This window comes from Gavialis gangeticus, unplaced genomic scaffold (genome assembly GCF_001723915.1).
Source record: "Gavialis gangeticus isolate Ggan-Ray unplaced genomic scaffold, GavGan_comp1, whole genome shotgun sequence".
Classification (NCBI taxonomy): domain Eukaryota; kingdom Metazoa; phylum Chordata; order Crocodylia; family Gavialidae; genus Gavialis; species Gavialis gangeticus.
Window position 1 is genome coordinate 21,417,336 of NW_017729006.1, and position 19,233 is coordinate 21,436,568.

The following is a 19,233-nucleotide window of genomic DNA, read 5'->3' on the forward strand; positions in this document are numbered from 1 at the left end:
AGCTAACCCACTCCTTCCCCCACGGGAGCACTCCCAGCTTTTGTCATCCCCACAGAACTGACTATAGGTTTCCCCATGTCCTGTGAGCTCTGATTAGGAAGTGACATCATGCTTACCAGCACTTGTGCTTTGTGACACATGCATTCCTCCTCGACTGGGTGAGAGGCCGTAATCAGTTACAGTCTTTGTTATATCAGGGGAAGAACCTCAGTATATTACCCGTTTTTTTGCTCTCATGTGACAAATGGCCTGTGTTTCAATTCCCCCTAGATCTTCTAAACAGGAAGTTGCTTTGAAAATTAGGAGAGCAACTTAAGCTACCAGATCATTACAGGAAGATGACTAAGGAGTTAATCAAGAAACTCTTCAAAGTGGCTTACAACAAGACTCTTTCAACGTTGAACCCACGCCTGTTCAACAAATCATCTTTGTGCCCTACACTTCTTATCTGGCTTATGCATAAAGTTCGTTGATACTGAACTGACCTATTTCCAGGTTGCTATCTGAAATGTGCAGTAGTTTTGTAAGATCTGAGCGTCTTGTTTCTTAAAACAAAAGTATGAACTTTAGGAAACTATTTCTAAAATGTTTTCTGCAAATATTTAATTGGCTATTTCTGTGCCCATGAGTAATCCTACTGAAGTTAGACTGAAAACTGTTTGTGAAGAAAGCAATATATTTATAACTGTGTTTGAGCTATGGTTATGCCAGCATATTTAATGGTCACCTTTACACACCTTTAGAAGCCCTGTTTTGTATGTTAGGAAGCTTCTTAAATAAGTAGTGTAAGCAGTCTACATGAGTGACAGAACTGTGAAGGATAAGATAGATTAGTGTATGCTGTGGAATTTCAGAGATCAGAGGAACTTCCGAGCTCAAAAAGTGATGAAGTGTGGCATGGGACTAGAAATAAATTACTGCATCAAACTGTATGGCTTTTAATGTTGTTTCCCTACTTAACGACTTATTTAATTGCCTGCTTGCTCGGTTCAGATGTGGTAGTTTAAGCGTGCTGGTTAGCTGGTTTGTTGAAGTAGTGGGATATAAAACACTTCAGTCATGAATTCAGAATTCTCTTTGCTCTATGTTGTAGGAGTTCTGGTGTTGTGTTGGCTCAGAATGTGTTTTAGTGAGAATGATGTCTCATTCTTTTGAAAATAGTGATTCATTATTAAATAATGACATTGTCCCACTCTTGACAGTTCTTTGTTTTATGTTTTGAAGAAGAAAGTTATTCACGATAATCATTTTTGTAGTTAAACCAGAAAGTAAAGGATTGTTTATGTAGCTGGCTTAAGTGCATGTTCATAAAGCTGAGTTTATGGGTAATAGAGCTTTGAATTTTTTCATTGAAATTTTTCTACATTTTGACTGAAAAGCACAAACTTTTTCTTTCTTATTAAATAAATTCTATATTAAATATATTTGGACTATTTCTGGTGGGCATTTGTGCTGATCAATAGAGATTTTTGCCTTCAATTACTAACTGTGTTTTTTGTCAGGGGTGTCAAACACATGGCTTGCAGGCCAGATATGGCTTGCAGAGTACTCTGATTTGACTCCCAGTGCTGCCCCTCAGTTTCATAGCTGACTCATGGTGCGTGCCAGACTACCCCTGTGTGCAGGGTCCGGGATGCAGAGGCCCTGGTCCATCTGGGGTGCATGCTGCATTCATTACATGCTCCAGCTAGTCCAGGACAGCATTGCACATGGTGCCCGCCCCAGCCAATCCAGAACTATGCTGCATGAGGTGCCCATTTCTTTGCTTCTGCACTTGGCTGGTTGCTGCATGGGGTGGGAGGGAATTTCCCCACCATTCCCCTTACCTCTACATATGTCAGGATTCTTTTTTATAGTCTTGGAAGCATTGGGGTTTGGCTGCAGCCAAGGCTTGTGGCTAGAGGGTCTTGCCCCTCTGCTCAGGGTCAAGCCAATTGCTGTATTTGGAGTCGGAAAGGAATTTTACCCCATGGTGAGACTGGCACGGACTTTGCAGGTTTTTGCTTTTCTCTGTAGTGGGGAGGTGTGGCCCTTGGCCCTTGTCCTTGGATCTCTTGAGCATATATTAACAACTGTTACAACAGCAGGACGTTGACTGCTGTGGTCCCCTTGCTTTACCTCTGACAGGTTAAATTGTTATGTCTTGTATAGGGTCAGGATTCACTGTAGTATGGTCAAGAGTCTAGAGTAGGGGTGGGCAAAATGTGGCCCACAGGCCAGATGCATTCTATCTGGCCCACAGGACCCCTAGAAAATTTAGAAAATTAATATTTATCTGCCCCTGGCTGTCTGTCATGCGGCCCTCAATGGCTTGCCAAAACTCAGTAAGTGGCCCTCTGCCTGAAATAATTACCCACCCGTGGTCTAGAGAGTGGATTTGTATATTGTGGTTTGGATAGGGATGACCCTGCTTGAGGCAGGGGATTTTCACTAGGTGGCTTCTGGAGATTCCTACCATTCCTGTTTCTCTGTAATTTTGGCCACTCCAAATGGGTGCCAGTTTGGTGCATGTCCCAGATTAGCTGATGAGATGCATTCCCCAGAAAGCGGATACAGTGGATACTGGATTCGGTAGGTGGGGGTTTGTGGTCAGCAGCCCAATCTGGCTTGTGGACTGGCCACCTTGCGTGACTTGTCTAGCCCATGGGGCTGTATGAGTTTGACACCCCCCGTATTATGTCATAAGGTGGTGAAGTTTAAATCTATACTTACTGTGCCTGAAATGTGCTTTACCAAAGTTAGTTTGTAAATGAAGTAAGTGAGGATTTTAAGCAGAGTTGAGTATTTTTATTATAGGTTTTTTGTGATGTGCATTGCCATAGTGCATGATTAATTTGCAAACATGTTTATGGGTGTGTTTGAGACTTATTCAATCACCGGTGCATCAGCTTTCATAAGCAGCAGGTTACTTCATCAGATGCTATGACCGGACTGCAGGAAGCAGAATTTCTAAATAGTGACTTCACTGCTTTCTATTTAGAAGCTCTTCTTGCAGACCCTTCACAGCATCTAATGAAGCAAACCTTCTGATTTAGTTAGTTGATAAGGTGCAAATCTACCTTGCCTTTTGCCTGACTTCAGGCTAGCATACAGCTAAGTACCCCTCTCATTTTTTAGAGCAGGGATGGGCAAAATGTGGCCTGTGGGCCAGATACGGCCCACCAGGCCGTTCTACCCGGCCTGCAGGGCCCCTAAAAAATTTAGAAAATGTGTATTTATCTGCCCATGGCTGCCTGTCATTTGGCTCTCAATGGCTTGCCAAAACTCAGTAAGTGGCCCTCTGCCCGAAATAATTGCCCGCTCCTGTTTTAGAGGCTATAATGTCTGATTAAATTCTGTAGACTGTGTCAATGGAAGAAGGGAAAACTTAATCCCATTTAATCACATTACCAGCTGTCTAGCATTTCCTGTTGTATTAAAAGCTTCTCAAAAGAAAATGCATGCTGCAGGTTGTACTCTTAAACCTTTACTAACTTGTAGTCATTTCAGGGAAGAAATTAATTAGTTGGAAAGTCCATTATGTGGAAAAATGGTGGTCAGAACAGCTCATGAAAACATATGGTTCACTGATGTTAGAGCATTTAAGCGAGAACTTCCATTGGAGGGTGTTTTGATGTATTTAATTCTTTTAGAAGAAATTATGATTAACGTGACTTCACTGAATAGCATTTCTGCCTACTTCTAAGCTTTGTGTAGTTTATAAAAATGGCATTACTGTTTTAACTTTTCAGCATTGTTGGCAATGGGGCATAAGATAGATAAGCAGTGTGCAGAAACTTTCCCACAAATTCCACCAGGTCAATGCTGTCCTGCTGCTGGGCTTTATGGAATGTGGCATATAACTGTAACTTCAAAAGACATTTCAATTCTTTGTTTATTTAGATTAGGGGGAAAAAAGTCTTGAGCTTTCTGTAAAATGCAGTGTGTACATACATGTGAACACACATAACCTACTTGTGTTTTTAATATTTAAAATTGCTAGCTCCTGATTCCCCTGATCTTACTGGAAGACCAGGATTGAGGCATCGGTCTAAATCTGTAGTTAGGGTAGAAAGGTTTCTCTAGAAATAACTGAATTGCAAATATTTGGGTGTGGTTTAAAAAAAAATTACATTTTAGAACTGAAATTCCCTTCCTTTTTTTCCTGAAGTTTCAGACTTGCAGGTTTTGGTCCCAGAGTGGATTTGATTTAAATCAAATCAATTTAAATCATGATTTAAGGCAGGAAGCCTCAATTTTAATCATTATTTTCTATCAAAAGTGCATTCTTGTTGTTCGATATAACATTAGTACATATTTACAACTTGGAGGTAGAGGTAGGTTTTAGTTTTTGAAAGGTACACGCTATACATTTTAAGGCAGTGATTTATTTTGATATTTTTTCAGATTAATTTTGCAGCTACCTCAGAAAACTGAACTATGATTTGGTTATTTTATTTACCAAAGCTAATTGAAGTAGATAGTTGTGAACGCTTTGGGAAGTGAACTATTTCCAGTTCACTAGATTAATTATGAATATTTGGGGGATATTTTTTGCCACACTGTATTAGGAAGATGACAATAACTGCTACTAAAAACAACAGATATTCACATTGTTTTATTTAACTAAAACAACAAGCATTTGGGGTATTTTTCTTCAACAACCAACATGTATAATTATTTTAACAAAACAAGCCTATGTGTTTTTTGAATTTTAACTCTTTTAATTATAAATGTGAAATGTGTTTTTTAAGAAAAATTAAATAGATTATTTCATCCAGGTCAACATGAGAAATTTAAAATACTGGTTTATGCAGCAAACTCAGTCTTCACCTGGCTCTTCCATTTTATTCATAGACTGGCAAAGAAAGACAAGCTTTCCTGCTTTTTCAGTTCCCAAGCAATTTCTTGATTTAGAATGAATTAGTCCAAAGGGAGAAAATATTCTTTCTACACCTGCAGAAGAATTTACGGCTGCTAACAGCTAGATTATCACTTCAATAGTCTCTGGATCCAGGTGCTTAAGTGACTTCCACCAGTTCACTGGTGTGACTTCCTTTAAAACTTCATCAGCAAACACGTATTTCTTGAAAGGTTCCCCCTTAGCCTTGAAATCAACTACAATAGATATTATGGAGGGATGATTGCTGGATGCCCATGTCATAGCCAGCTCCTCTTCAGCAGTTAAGGATTGACTCTGGTACTGAGTATTGAGAATATTGGCAAGACAATGAGCTGGAGATAGTGCTTGATCCATTTGTTTTTTTTAATACCTGTAATTTAAAACTCAGTCACTGCATACTTCTCACTTCAAGGTCTCACTCAGTTCTTTCCAGATTTCAACAGCATCAGCAGTGAAACAGTGATTTCCCTGCACTTTGTTCAAGGCTAGAGAAATAGGCTGCAGGATAGTCAGCATACTTTTACATTTCTCTTTAGCCCACTGTTGAGAACTTTGGCTATGACAGTTCCACCTATTTTGTCAGTTTTGTTCATAATTAGCATCAGATTAGGCCAGTTCTCATAATATATTGCTCAAAACAGTCCACTGCTGAGTGCTGTTGCATGTCTTGTGGGAGAGTTAGTTTGGTTCCTCCTGCTTTCTTCAGAGCAGCTGTGGCAAAGTGGTTGTTATGGAAGTATTTTGCAGTTTCAACAACATTAGCCTTTATTTCTGGAGCATTGAAGTGTTTGGCTAAGAGGTGCTTCAGATGAGCTCTGCAGCCGTATGTTATTAGCTTGGGACGCTCTTTACTTAGATTTCTTCTCATCTGTCTGTGACAAAGCTGCATACTAGACATTTTAATTTTTTTTCACAACCTATTATAACTTTTACTGCTATTTCTTGTAAGTATTCTGCCATGTGTGCATTTCCTGATGTATCAATAGTTTCTGTAAACACAAGAAATCCTTTCTTGTGTTTTCACACAAGCACATATTACTGGATCGTTGTGGACATTGCTCTACCCATCAAGATTCAAGTTAACAGTTTTTCCCTTGAGGCTTTTTGCACACTGTTCAATTACTTTGTCATACACTTTATCCAGTAATTTGCCTGCTATATCTGCTCTCTCAGGTGGACTGTATTCTGGTCATAATGACTGAACCATATCAATGAAGTGTGTGTTCTCAACCATAGGGAAAGGAGAGTTTGTTGCATAAACAAACTGAGAATTTTTTTTCATCAATTACCTCTTGCTGTAATCTGTTGGTTCTTATTACAAACATGTATCTATGGTTGTTTCTGGATAATTGAGATTTTTTTTTCCCCTTTTTACTACAAGTGATGTACTATGTGACATACATTTGACTGGAACTGTGTTATCATTAGCAGATAACTCTGAAACTGTAGACAGTCATGATAATGTTGAAAATGGATAGTCAGAATTCTATATGTTGAGGATGGATCTTCTTGAAGAAAAGAAGTCGATGTATTGACTGTAGTACTGCTCATTTAGTATTACATATTGCACTCAGCACTACTTTAGAAGTGAAATTGTAAAAGGAAGATCTACTTATTTCAGCCATTATTTGATATCACAACTGCATTAAAAATATGATAGTTCCATAAAGCAACAAGTATAGTTTTGCTCAAACATTTTAATGAGAATTCAGCTAGTTCAGAAGTCCACCCAAAAGATATGGACAGGAAAGACAGGCAGTCCTTAAGGAAGAAGTATGAAATGAGAAAATTTAATAACCTGGAGATCCTGCATGTTCAGACATGTTACATTCATCATCTTCAAAGCAGCTTCCTCCTCCTGAGAGAGAGCACTTCTCATGATGATGTTTCATTTGGGCAAGGCCTTGCATTTCTTTGTTACACTGTTGGCATTTTGCACGATGCCTGTCGTGCCCACAGGTAGAGGAACTTCATTAAAATATTCCCAAACAGGGTCTCTTTTATGGCCTAGTAAGCCTGCAAGGGCCAGTAAGGGAAACCATGATAGGTGTTTCCTTCTACCATACTATTCCGTCACTACATCTCAAATCAGTGGAGAGGCTATACTCAGGAACATATCCCTTAAGGCTTCTGGAATATTCTGCTCAAAACGTTTCTCTTTTGTTTCTACTTCCCCAGGCGCCTTGCATTTATCTTCAGATTCTTCCTCCTTGTCCATATCTACTCCATCCCCAACAATCCTATCATAATTTATCTTCTTGAAACTTTGCAGTCTGGGTACACAAACTTGTAGAGAGACGATAGGACTGATGGGTGGGTAATCAGGTCTGTTGTCTCTCATCTCTATTTACTGGTGTTAACAAGGATGTTGTCTCTCAAGACACAAATCCACAGTTTGAAAACTGAAACTAAGCATCACAGGATGCTTAATGGGACCTTCTAGACTGAGCACGGAGTCTATTGGGTAGAGTGGTTTTCTTTAATCTTTACTAATCTATAGAGGAGCTTCTTTGGAAGTGTTGCAAGAATAGATGGTCAGATTTTGAGTAAAGAAAAGTTTTTTATATATATTTTTAGTTGCATTGAAAAACAGCTTTGATTTGAGTGAGATTAGAAAACTCAGTAGAATTATGGTTGAAGTGTGAATGAGTAACAGCTCTTTTGCAGAAGAGGTGTTTAGAATTAAAGTACAGAGGGTAAAAATCAGGTAGTGTACCAATTCATAGTTTTAAGCAGACATTTAAAATTTCTGCTTTCAGTAATTCCCCATAACTTTCACTTTATTCTTGACTGATGTAGAATTTTATTTTGACTTTCTGCTATTGGGGTTCCTGCATAATTTATTCTCTGACTATTAATCTGCAAAAGCTGCTGGAATAGTGTTAAACCCTGTATAAAATGGCAGTCAGGGATTATATGCCAGTATGACCTTGCACAGAGTTGTGTTCCACTTTTTGGCTATATTTATGTAGATTGAAATTCCTCAAGTTTTTTGACTGCTGTACCCTAAGCTTCTGAAGTTATACCCTGTTTGTCTCTCATTTTTGTTCAGTGTTGCCTACCTAACTCCAAAATTTGTGGGTCTCTTTTCCTAACTGTCTTATTTAAATAGATCTTTGGAAAGCCACCTATGGGATAATTACCTGCTACAGAAGTGCAAACTTTTACAATAGACTCAAAAAGACTTAAATGCTTGTAAGTTGGATAGAACAATTTATACAAATATAGGTTTCTAAAATTTTAATCTGCTTTATTTCAAGCTTTGTAGTGACTTGCTTTAAGTAGTGTTCATGAAGTTTGAAGGGAAACAAACTGAATGACATTTGTTTGACAATGGTCTGCCTCTTTTGGTGTAAAGACAGATTATAAGTAAAAAGAAATTTGAGTGGAGATGAGCTGTTTTTTTTTTTTTTTTTGAGCTGCCATTGTGGTAGATGTGTTGGTTAAATGACTGTTTGCTAACATTTTGATTATAAATGCTCAGAGAGAATTTATTTCTCCATGGCTGTTTGTATTTGCTTCCAGTTCTCTCTTAGTCTCATTGTTTGGTTAATGGGATGGTTCAACCTCACTTAGCACTATTTCTCCTCCAACCTCTATGTTAATAGATTTGGGTGCACATAGGCAGGACCCCACTGTGAGCATCACATACTGCTGTGGTCCCCTGCAGTCGAGGTATATAGTAGGTTACCCAGATCTCTGGAGGAATTTTTCAGCATTATCAGTGAGTCTTGGGATATATGTGGGGGAAACCTTCCTTTTACCCTTTGCCCCCTCCTGTGCCCTCCATCAGTATGAGCAAAGCTGACAGAACTCTAAATCTGTTTTACCTCATAGCTGTTTCTTTTTCTTTGCTTTAGGTACTATGATCAGCTGTGTTCCATAGAGCCAAAGTTTCCATTTTCTGAAAATCAGGTAAGGTATAATATGTTGAATTGATTTCACAAGTATTATTGATTAGGATGGTGAAAGTTGTGGGACCCGGGATTTTTTTCTTAAATTTAGATCTATATCTAATCCATCTAACAGTGCTTTTTTGAAGCTAGACATTTAAATCTTTGAGCTTCATTTTCCTAATTTCTGTTTACTGCCTATATGAGACTATGGGTATACAGCCTTTGTTAATCTACTGCTCTCATTTTGTAGAAGTCAGAATGCAAACTTGGAAAAGTTGCAAGTTGCTTAAAGGTCACCGTGGTCTAGTCCATTAGAAACAACAGCACTTGCTTTGCTATAGTATTCTGTAGCCCTTCTATTTATTAAGAACAACAGTCTGTTTTACAAAGTCTGTTTGTTAGGTCTCCTCTACACATGCATGGCAGGAAGCACGATTGTGGGATTGTGCATTAGATCCCATTGTGCTTTATTGCTGGTGCAGGGGGAGCTCAATCCTGGGCTCCCCTGTGCTGGCAAAAGGCAAGCTCCTGAAGCTAGGAGCCTCGCACACACCAGGGACAATTTCCCCTCCTCCCACACCCCATGCTTCCCCTGGGTTGGTGGGGGATTGTCCCTACAGCTATCCTTCTGCCCCAGGGGTTTCATGCACCCCTGGGGAAGGGGGATCTTAATCCTCCTGCCTCAGGGGTCCATGGGGTGCACCCATGGTTTGGACTGCAGAGCTGGAGGTCAGCTGACCTGGCTCCTAGCTGCAGAGGACACCCTGCTATGCAGGCTGGTTAAAGCTCAGTAACAGCCAGCTGTAAAATTAGTACACATCTTTGAGGTCTAATTTTATAGCTGGTTGGAGTTTTTTATTGTGTGATAGCTACTTTATACATGTAGCTGGTTTCTAGGTAACTGCACATTTAACCAGTTAATTGCTTAATACCTGTAACATGTAGAGGGGACCTCAAGAAAACAAACAGTTTTTTGGTGGAATATCTTTATATATTGGTTCTAGAACTTTTGACAGAGAAAAAAATATTTTATTCTCAGCAGTTTGTGAACTTCACCCACTGAAATCTTGCAAATGTATTTCTGCCTTTACACTTAAAAAAAAAATACCATTTGCTGTGTACATACTGACACAGGAAATAGTTCCTCCGTTTGCAGAACTTCTAACTCAAAGGGAAAACTGGAGCATAACCTCCGCTTTAGAAATGGTGCAAATTATTTTTTTTACGGAAAATGGTATAAGGGAGGGCCCACCTGCTTACTTCAGGGTAAGTCCCTTGCTCTCCCTGGTTGCTACTGTGTTGAGTGTACTGTGTTTACAGATTTCTTCCCAGTCTGTTGCATGCTGTGCACAGTTGTCCTTCCCTGAAATAATAAGATTCTCTGTTCCCTTTTTTATCTGTGTTGTGGAGGAGCAAGAAAACTGGGTCACCATCATAGCTGGTTCTACCAGTGCTGATAAGGGCAGGGTCACCATAGATTCATAGATGCTAGGGTCAGAAGGGGCCTCAACAGATCATTGAGTCCGATCCCCTGCCTGGGCAGGAAGGAGTGCTGGGGTCAGATGACCTCAGCCAGATGCCTATCCAGCCTCTCTTAAAGACCCCCAAGGTAGGAGAGAGCACCACCACTATATTCTTTAAAGGTTATTCTTTTGGGCAGTAATATGCAAAGCAAAAAGCTTCAGGCTTTTCTTTGAGGACACTTGCTTAATCTATAGCTCAGTGATGTTGAGGTGTCAGTGGAAGATCTTCTGGTGCTTCAAGTCAGGATAGTTTAATGAAAAAAACATAGCTCTGTATATAGCTGCACCAAAACTTAGCCTGGAACTGCACCTTCAGGATTATGCTTGTAAAACTTATTGTGGTTATCTGTAAATGTTGGAAACTATCTGAATTTACTTTAACAGTTTCTTACCCAAAAACAAAGTTCATAATCCCTTCCATTTAAGGTAGGAGAGGAAAAAGGAAATGTGGTAAGTGTAACTTGACACAGAAGATGAGGAGCTCTTTTGCTTTCTTAAGATTCCTAGGTTGGCATTTGTTTGCAACATGAGCACACTGTTGCCTCATATTCAGTTTATGGTCCCTTGTAACCCCCAGGTACTTTTCTGCAGTACTGCAGCCTAACCGGTTATTCCCCAGTCTGTATTAGTGCATGCAGTTATTCTGTTCCTAGTGCAGGACTTCATACTTATCTATGTTGAATCTCATCTGATAGACTAGAAAAATGTTCCACAATCCAAGTCATTCTTGATCCTAACCTCATTCTCCAGAGTATCTGCAGCTCTACTCAGCCTGGTGTCATCTGCAAATTCGCTAAGTGTGCACTTGATCCCATTGTCCTAATCATTAATGAAGATATTAATACCAGACCTGTATAGGTGTATGATGGAAGATAGTTTAAAAATAAGGCAGCATAGAGATGCAGATAATAACCTTAAACTGTTTTTTTTCCTTCCTCAATTGCAGATCTGTGTCACCTTTACATGGAAAGATGCCTTTGATAAAGGGTCACTCTTTGGCGGATCTGTCAAACTTGGTAGGTAACTTTAATAAAAATAAAATGCTTAATCCTTGTAATACTGAATTCTGAAGAAGAGTCATAAACTGTTAATGATGATAAGCCTAATATGACTTAGTAAAATTAGTGGGCGTCTTACTATTCTATTCAGTGGGCGTTTGCTGGGGCCTATGTAGTTTAAGAAGAAATTTAGATAAACTTTTAACAAATGAGGGTACATTTGCAAAGCCTTAACTAGTTTTAAGCTTTTCACATTTCCACTTCTGAAACTTACTGGTCTCATTTTTTTTTCTCCTTTTGTGTTTAATTTTAAACACTATTGATTTCATCTGAGTGTTACGGTAGAGTGAGGGAAAATTTTTGTTGCTGGAAAACTTGAAAATTAAGTTGATGAGAGAGAGAATAATGACAAGTAACTGTAAAGAAACTATGTAAATTAAACCTAAACTAAATTTTCTGTCTGTTTCCCTGGTTGGCCACGTACTGTTTCAGCATAGTTGGTGCTTGATAAGTATTGCTAAAATTATGAATTAATATAAAATGCAGGTCCACTGCATAAGTGTAGCTGCATAATGAAGCTGCCTTTCTGTAGAAAGAAATTTATAAATCTATAATTTTCTAGGGTTATTCATAGGTACTAGTCCTTGATTATTTGGGGGTAAGTGTCTCCTAAATTGTGAGGTTTATCCCTTAGGGCTGAGAATGAATACAGAGGATTGGAGTTTGGACAAAACTCGCTTTTTCAAAGTGGTAGCTGTCATTTCAATGGGTCTTTATGTTTTCAGGTTTTTTTGCAACTATAACTGCTTAAAGCCTGCATTACTGCTGTGTAGATATCTGCCTCAGTTTGCAGGGAACCTGAAACAGTAGCTCTAAGACATGAACTGCTCCATATATTTTTAGTAGGTTTTACCTCTGGTAATGATGGTACCCTAAATGTCAACTTTGTCAGTTATTTCAGTGGTTAAAGCATGAAAGAGAAGATAGCACGAGGAAAATCTGTATAATCTATTGCGTGAATTCTCATTTTCAGTAGGTGTTATACAGTACGTGGTGGAACCAGTGTTATCTGACATGTGTTTGTATCAAGAAAGTGACAATCCTAATTCATGAAGGTTTGAAAAGTGGTGCACTAAAGGATGTTTTAAGATCCCCTTTCCCCTGGATAATCTTGAATTTGAGAACTACTTTTAGCCTATAAGATCAAAGTGGGGTTGGTGTTTCAGAAATTCAGTACAATTGTTGTTTTAGCCTCTTGTTTGAGACTACCTGTGGTCTTCAAATATAGGCAATAACCATCTTGTATAAATGTAAACCTTACTATCTCTAGGAGAGTGTAGTACTTTAGTATATTTCACTATGGTTTGTTAACTGGGTTTTGATTCCAGCCCTGGCAAGTCTGGGATACGAGAAGACCTGTGTTCTGTTCAACTGTGGAGCATTAGCTAGCCAAATTGCAGCAGAACAGAATCTGGATAATGATGAAGGACTGAAAGCTGCTGCTAAATATTATCAGGTATGAAGGTCTTAGTACAAACACGAGTAAAATACATGAACCTGCTGTTCACTAAAATTAAGCAATCTCACTGCAGACAAATATATGACTCTTCGATTATGGAAAAAATTAAAACCATGGCCTTCCAATTGCATTCTGGAGTGCTAAATGAGGAAATGCAGAATCCCAAATAATCCTCTGCTATTTTAACCTGTAGACATGAGTTGCTTTCTTTGGTGCTGAGATCTCTGCTGAGTAACTGTCCTTCCTTGATACTTGTTGCTTTAAAAAATGATGGAATACCATGATTGAGAAATATTGTAAGTCATCTGTATGGGTTGGACAAGCATTGTAAATAAGTTTGTCTGTTTGTCTAAAATTGTTGGACTGTGGCTTGTGTTTCTGGTAATTCCTTTTAAAAGCTTTTGTTTGGATCAGTTACATTTTTCAGCTGCTAAAATCTGGGTGTTGTGCCAAGTTCCCACCATCATCCAAAATTCAGTTGCCTATATTATTTTTGAGGGCTTGCATTTATTGATACACAGGACACCTCAGGTATTCTTTCCAAATACTGATTTGGCCGACACTGCTATAACAGTTGATGATGACACCTGGTTGCCTTGTTTTGGTCAAACAAGGCACTGTGGGATGGTGAAGGACATCTTCTACAAAAACGCTGTGCTGTTTCCAGCATAGCCACATTTGGAATATTTGGTAACACGGGAGACATCTACACATGAAAGTAATGGCACTTGGCTTTACTGCTCAGTAAATTTACTACCTGCACATGCTGCATAGATTAGTAAACTACCTGCATAGACTAATTTACTCAGCAGTAAGTACCTGCACATGTAGACAGTGCTGCTTTATTGCACAGTAGACTGATCTACTGCACAGTAAAGCATCTTGTGCAGACACAGCCACGGTGAACTATTGAATTGTTAGGAGAGTAACGAGGGAACTGGAGGCTCCTGTAGGGTGAAATAATGGAAAGCTTAAGTGGAGCTTAAAATTTGTATTTTTTCTGAAAGGCAAGGGTGATGACAAATCTGGTTGAAACTGCAGAATGGGTGAAAGATATAGGTATGTTTCAGGACTACATTCATGCTGTTCCCTTATGAACACAAACACGAATAATAATTCCTGCTCCAAAGATCTTGCATTCTAAATATTCAAGGTGGCTAGTGAAGCTGAATGAGATGCACAGGTTGGTTTGAATTGCACAGGTTAATGCAGCAGGTATGTGATTTGGGAATAGATCCAAAGTCTGTGGAACTGGTCCACTGACCTATCTGCCTGACCACACTGCTGCCTCTGGTGTGTGTGAGGCATGCTTATGTTGTATACATTCTGAAGATTGAATGTTAGGGGGATAAAATACTAGGAGCAGTCAACATAGGCAAACGTACAATTTCAATAGAAAATTACACTTTTTAATGTTAGGCTTTAAAGCTCTTTTGCAGTTTTGTAGAAAGCATGCTTAATCTTTCAATTAAGAGACATCTGTCGTAAAAGATATGTTACAGGCACACTTAGTATAGTTGGGTATTGTATACATTACATCAGTAATCACCAACCTGTCTATTGCGGAGCCTCTGACAGTGTCTCGGTCTGGGGGGCTGAGCACGCGCTCAGACCCCCAGACTGAGATGCAGAGCTGCAGCTGCTCCAGAAGCAGAATGACACCACATGCATCCCGCTGCTCGGCTCAGCCAGGTGAGCGGGACAATCCCCCTCCGCACCCTGCTGCACCTTCTTCCGCCAGGTGAGTGGGGTCCTGGCAGGGCCAGGGGATGGGAGGATTGAAGCCTGGGTGGCTTGTCCAGGGACATGCGGGGGGCTCTTGCTACTGTACTCACCCTGGTGGAGGCCCAGGGGCACGTGCCCCCCGATCTGTGCGTGGGGCGGAGGCTGGTGCCGCTGCACACTGGGCTTTGCACCCCAAGCCTTGCTGCAGCTGCCCTGGGAGTGCTGCGAAACCACATGCGTCCCACTACTGGACTGACCTGTGGTCCCTGCCTGCCTGGTGGCAGGATGCATATGGCGTTTCTCTACTCCCAGGGCAGCTGCAGCAAGGCTCAGGGCACAAAGCCCAGTGCACAGTAGCAGTTAACTCCACCCCTTGCACAAATCGGGGTGGGGGGAGGGGCACATACCCCTGGGCACCCCTGGGCTGTGTACAGTGGTGGGACATTTCCTGCCCCCGTGGACTAGCTGCCTGGGCTCCAGTCCTCCCACCTACCGGCCTGGCCAGGCTCCCACTCACCGCTGCCCCCACCCCTTCTCTCCCCCACAGGCTGACTTGCTGTAATAGTTTAAAAAAACCTCTGACTTTTTAGTTCTTGTTTCCTGTTCAGCTTGAGACATCTCAGTTCTCCATTGCATTGCTGTACCAGACCCATGTTTTTTTATTCAGACCAGTGCCAGGTGTTTTAGATGATACTTAAGTGGCTACAAAATGCAGAATTCATTCCCATGATAAACTTCTGTGCTCTAACCAGTGGCTAATTTGACCTGCAGTTTGAGATTTAATATGTAATAGTTCACTGCCAACATTATTAACATGCTTTTTGACCATAATAACCCTCTTTTTCATTCAGCGTGAGGAGCACTCTAATTCTTTGATATTTAAATAGTGTTCTCCTTCATAGCTTTAGTTTAGAGTCTTTCACCTCATTTTGGTTAATTGTCTCAGTGCAGGTTGAATGTAAACTTGCAGGTAGACTTACAGAGCGCTAAGCCCAAATTCTAGACGTTGTCATTGATGGTCTCCCCATTACCATCAGCTACTACTAAAAAGGAAAAAAGTGCTTATTTTTAAACATAGATGGCTATATTTTTCTTTTTAAAAATCTCCTTTTTAAAATGTATTTTTTGTTTTTGCTTAGTTTGCTAGTGGTGCCTTCCAACACATTAAAGACACCGTCTTATCTGCATTGAACAGAGAGCCCACAGTTGACATCTCTCCAGATACAGTTGGAACCCTTAGTCTTATTATGTTGGCTCAAGCTCAAGAAGTGTTTTTCTTAAAAGCTACCAGAGGTATAACTTTATTTATTTATAGTAAATGTGCTGGAATGCTCTTTATAACTTTAACAAATGTTTTATTCATTTGAATAATGGAACGTATCGTCAAGAAGAGGCAAAGCCCTCTCAAAACTTTTGTTTTTATTTTATTTCCTTCAAAAGTCAATTAGTATAATAATAATGAGAGAGAAGTAATTTTAAACTTTTTCTAAAGTATTTTTCATCCTGCATTTTCCCATGGTCCTTTCTTAGTTGGGTGACACAAATGGCTCCTTAAAAATAGCTTTAATTGATTCCGATCCATGTTAATTTCATGTTTGTATTAAAAGTTTTACTGCTGGTATAATACATTCTTTAGCAGCATTATTGTATATATACAGGATAAAATCATGAATGCAATATTTTGACTTATTTTTAAATCTTTTCCTTTCTTCATTCACTCCTTTTCCCTGCAATAGCAGTACTGGTTACCAGAGATCCTGGTTTTTCTCTGTTTAAAGATAGCAAATTCTCTGGTTAAACCAAACAAATTCCTGAATTCTCTGATTAAAAAAACCCAAATCCACGTTTTTCCATAAATAAAATGAAATGCTGTATGTATGTATGCATGCATACAGGTATTGGTTTAACACAATGTTTTATGGATATATTTACAATTTTAAATCAGTTTGGAAGCGTACCAGTGCCTCAGTCATCATCATAAATTCTAAATGCCTATATGTTTTGGTGTTTGATTTTGGTTTTTTTATCATGGAAAATCAGTGCTCCCCTGTCCACCTTTGCCAACCAGGGCACAGGTCCAGCTGCAGCTGTTCCCCCACTGCTTTCTGGCACTGAGCTGCCCTGATATGCCGGTGCCCCTCACTCACAACCCACAGTCTCTCACCCCCTTTTAATAACATTCTTTAGGGAAGTCCAGATGAAGCAGCACCAAGAACAGCAATGGCATCTCAATGGAACAGATTAAACGTGTGGCTTTAGATCCTTAAGTCTTCCATTTGTCATTAGGATATAATTTGCTACTGTTCTGATACTTTACCATCAGCCTTCTCTCTTCTTCCTACTAATTGCAAATTATCCTTACCTGATCATTTCTCACTGTTGGACAATTTAGCATTATTTGTACTCCTCAGGAGCAAGAAGTGGAAGAGCTGTCATTGGAATGTGACTTCTTTCAGTGCACAAATGAAATTCTCAGGACAATGAGGTTTATTTTATCAGCAAGTTTGGTAGGAGTTTATGAAGCCCTCAAGAAGAAGGTTTAGAGCTCCCATATCTAAAAAATATAGACAGTCGTGTAGTTCACTCTTACCTTAGTACTTCATACAAATACGTTGCTACTAGCTAGCATTTGCAGCTTTATGTCTAGCCTCCACAGAAGTGATCTTCAAACCACTTCTAGACTGCAGACAAACCTTAAATTGAACCTCTTCTTGTGTTCCTCACTTGTATGGTGACTGGAGTACCATTACCACAGCAAAAAGGATCCTAGGAGCAATTCATAGAGGCACTTCCATACTCTTTGATACCATCCCTTTATCCCCTCATGGCAGTCTGCTAAAAACAGGTTTGCTTATTCTGGAAAGTAGAGGCCATAGCTGAAGTTCTACAGGAATTTAGAAGGAAGGAATTAATTTCCAGATGCTGTGATATAAAAGATGTGAGGTATCTGAGAACACCCAGCTCTTAAGCAGAAAGGTCAGTTTCTTCATGTTGATTCTAGTTAAATGTGCTTTCTTCCATGTCCATCCAGCATGTCTGGGGGGTTCTCTAATGTGCATATTTCTGTATTGTTATTGGACTTTTGCATCACAAGTAACTTTTCTTCTATGCTTCAGGATGGTGTCCTTTCATTTGGTTTTTCTCTTGTCCCTTGAGAATCTGCTAGTGTCTGTCTGTGGCAGCACATCTAAATCAAGAAGATACTCCCTTAGATTAAGTCCTGGGCTCCTGGCACATGTTTACTTAAAGGAGCCATGGGATCAGATCCCCAGTCCCAATAATTGTTCCTGCTGTCATGCCACACCTGATCCTGGGCTTTTCCCACACTGGTATGTTGAAAGTCAGATGCCCGCAACCTGGCATGACCCAGGGCTGTGCCGGGGTGGGGCTGGCAATCATCTGACTATTGGCTGTGGCACTGGCTTGAGTCCTTGGGCTCAACTGATGTCAGCACCAGCCCTGGGGTAGCTCTGGACATTTCCCAAGTTTAGTTTAAGCTGTCTTAAACCAGTCATAATTTTCTGTTATATGTGGAATGTTTTTATGGCTTGTTTGCTGTTTTATGGTGCCTTAAATTGAATGCACGTATCACACTTTTGCCATTTATGCTGTTATTAACATGTTAAATTGTGAAATAAATGTGATGTGTAGAAAGACCCCTGAACATAACTTACACGCTTCTTTTTCTTGAGATTAGTGTGCTTGGTATAAATAGGAAAAAAATATTTCTTGGTATACAAACACCCAATTTCATCTGGGTGCTTTTAGGCTATCAGGCAAGACAATCCTTCCTGCCAGAGGATTTTCCAGAAAATCCTTCCTTCCTTTCTGAAAAATCAGTTAGCTTATGCTGAGTTCAGGAGAACTTCAAACTTAATAGTAATATTTTTCTTGGAAGCTGCATGAATTGTCTCTAAAGACACCAGTAATGGATCAGGTCTTTGCTAGCTAGAAATAGCTCTGTTAGAATCATAGAAGTAGGGTCAGAAGGGACCTTGTAGATCTTCAAGTCTGACCCCCTGCCTGGGCAGGAGAAAAACTGGGCTTAAATGCTTCCAGCCAGGTAGGCATCAAGACTCCTCTTAAAGACCCCCAGGGTAGGAGCCAGCACCACTTCCCTTGGAAGTTGGTTCCAGATCCTAGTTGCCCTAACTGTGAAGTAGTTCTTGTGGATGTCTAATCTAAAACTACTCTCCAACAACTTGTGGCCGTTATTCCTTGTTATGCCAGGGGGCGCTAGGGGAAACAAGGTCTCTCCCAAACCCTTCTGGTCCCCCCTAGTGAGTTTATAGATGGTCACCAGGTCCCCCCTCAGCCGTCTCTTGTGAAGGCTGAACAGGTTCAGGTCCCGCAGTCTCTCATTGCAGGGTCTGCCCTGTTGTCCCCAGATCATGCGGGTGGCCCTCCTCTGGACCCTCTCAATGTTGTCCACATCCCTCCTGAAGTGGGGTGCACAGAACTGGACACAGTACTCCAGCTGTGGCCTGACCAGTGTTGCATAGAGGGGGAGGATCACTTCCTTGTCCCTGCTAGAGATGCACCTGTGGATGCACGACAAGGTCCGGTTAGCCCTGCCAACCGTGACCTCGCATTGTCGGCCCATGTTCATCTTGGAGTCAGTAATGACTCCAAGATCCCTTTCTGCCTCCGTACTCTCAAGAAGGGAGTTTCCCATCTTATAAGTGTGCTG

General features: G+C 40.3%; 1 protein-coding gene across 2 annotated transcripts in view; it reads left to right on the forward strand.

Annotated features, from left to right (window-relative positions):
• The window catches only part of PDCD6IP (programmed cell death 6 interacting protein), a 58,244-nt gene that overhangs the window by 6,456 nt on the left and 32,555 nt on the right, over positions 1-19,233 (forward strand). For both annotated transcript variants that reach the window (XM_019508960.1, XM_019508961.1), the window contains exons 2-5: positions 8,743-8,797; positions 11,248-11,317; positions 12,688-12,815; positions 15,683-15,836. In XM_019508960.1, coding sequence (XP_019364505.1) covers positions 8,743-8,797; positions 11,248-11,317; positions 12,688-12,815; positions 15,683-15,836 — 407 coding nt within the window. The remainder of the gene's footprint in view (positions 1-8,742; positions 8,798-11,247; positions 11,318-12,687; positions 12,816-15,682; positions 15,837-19,233) is intronic.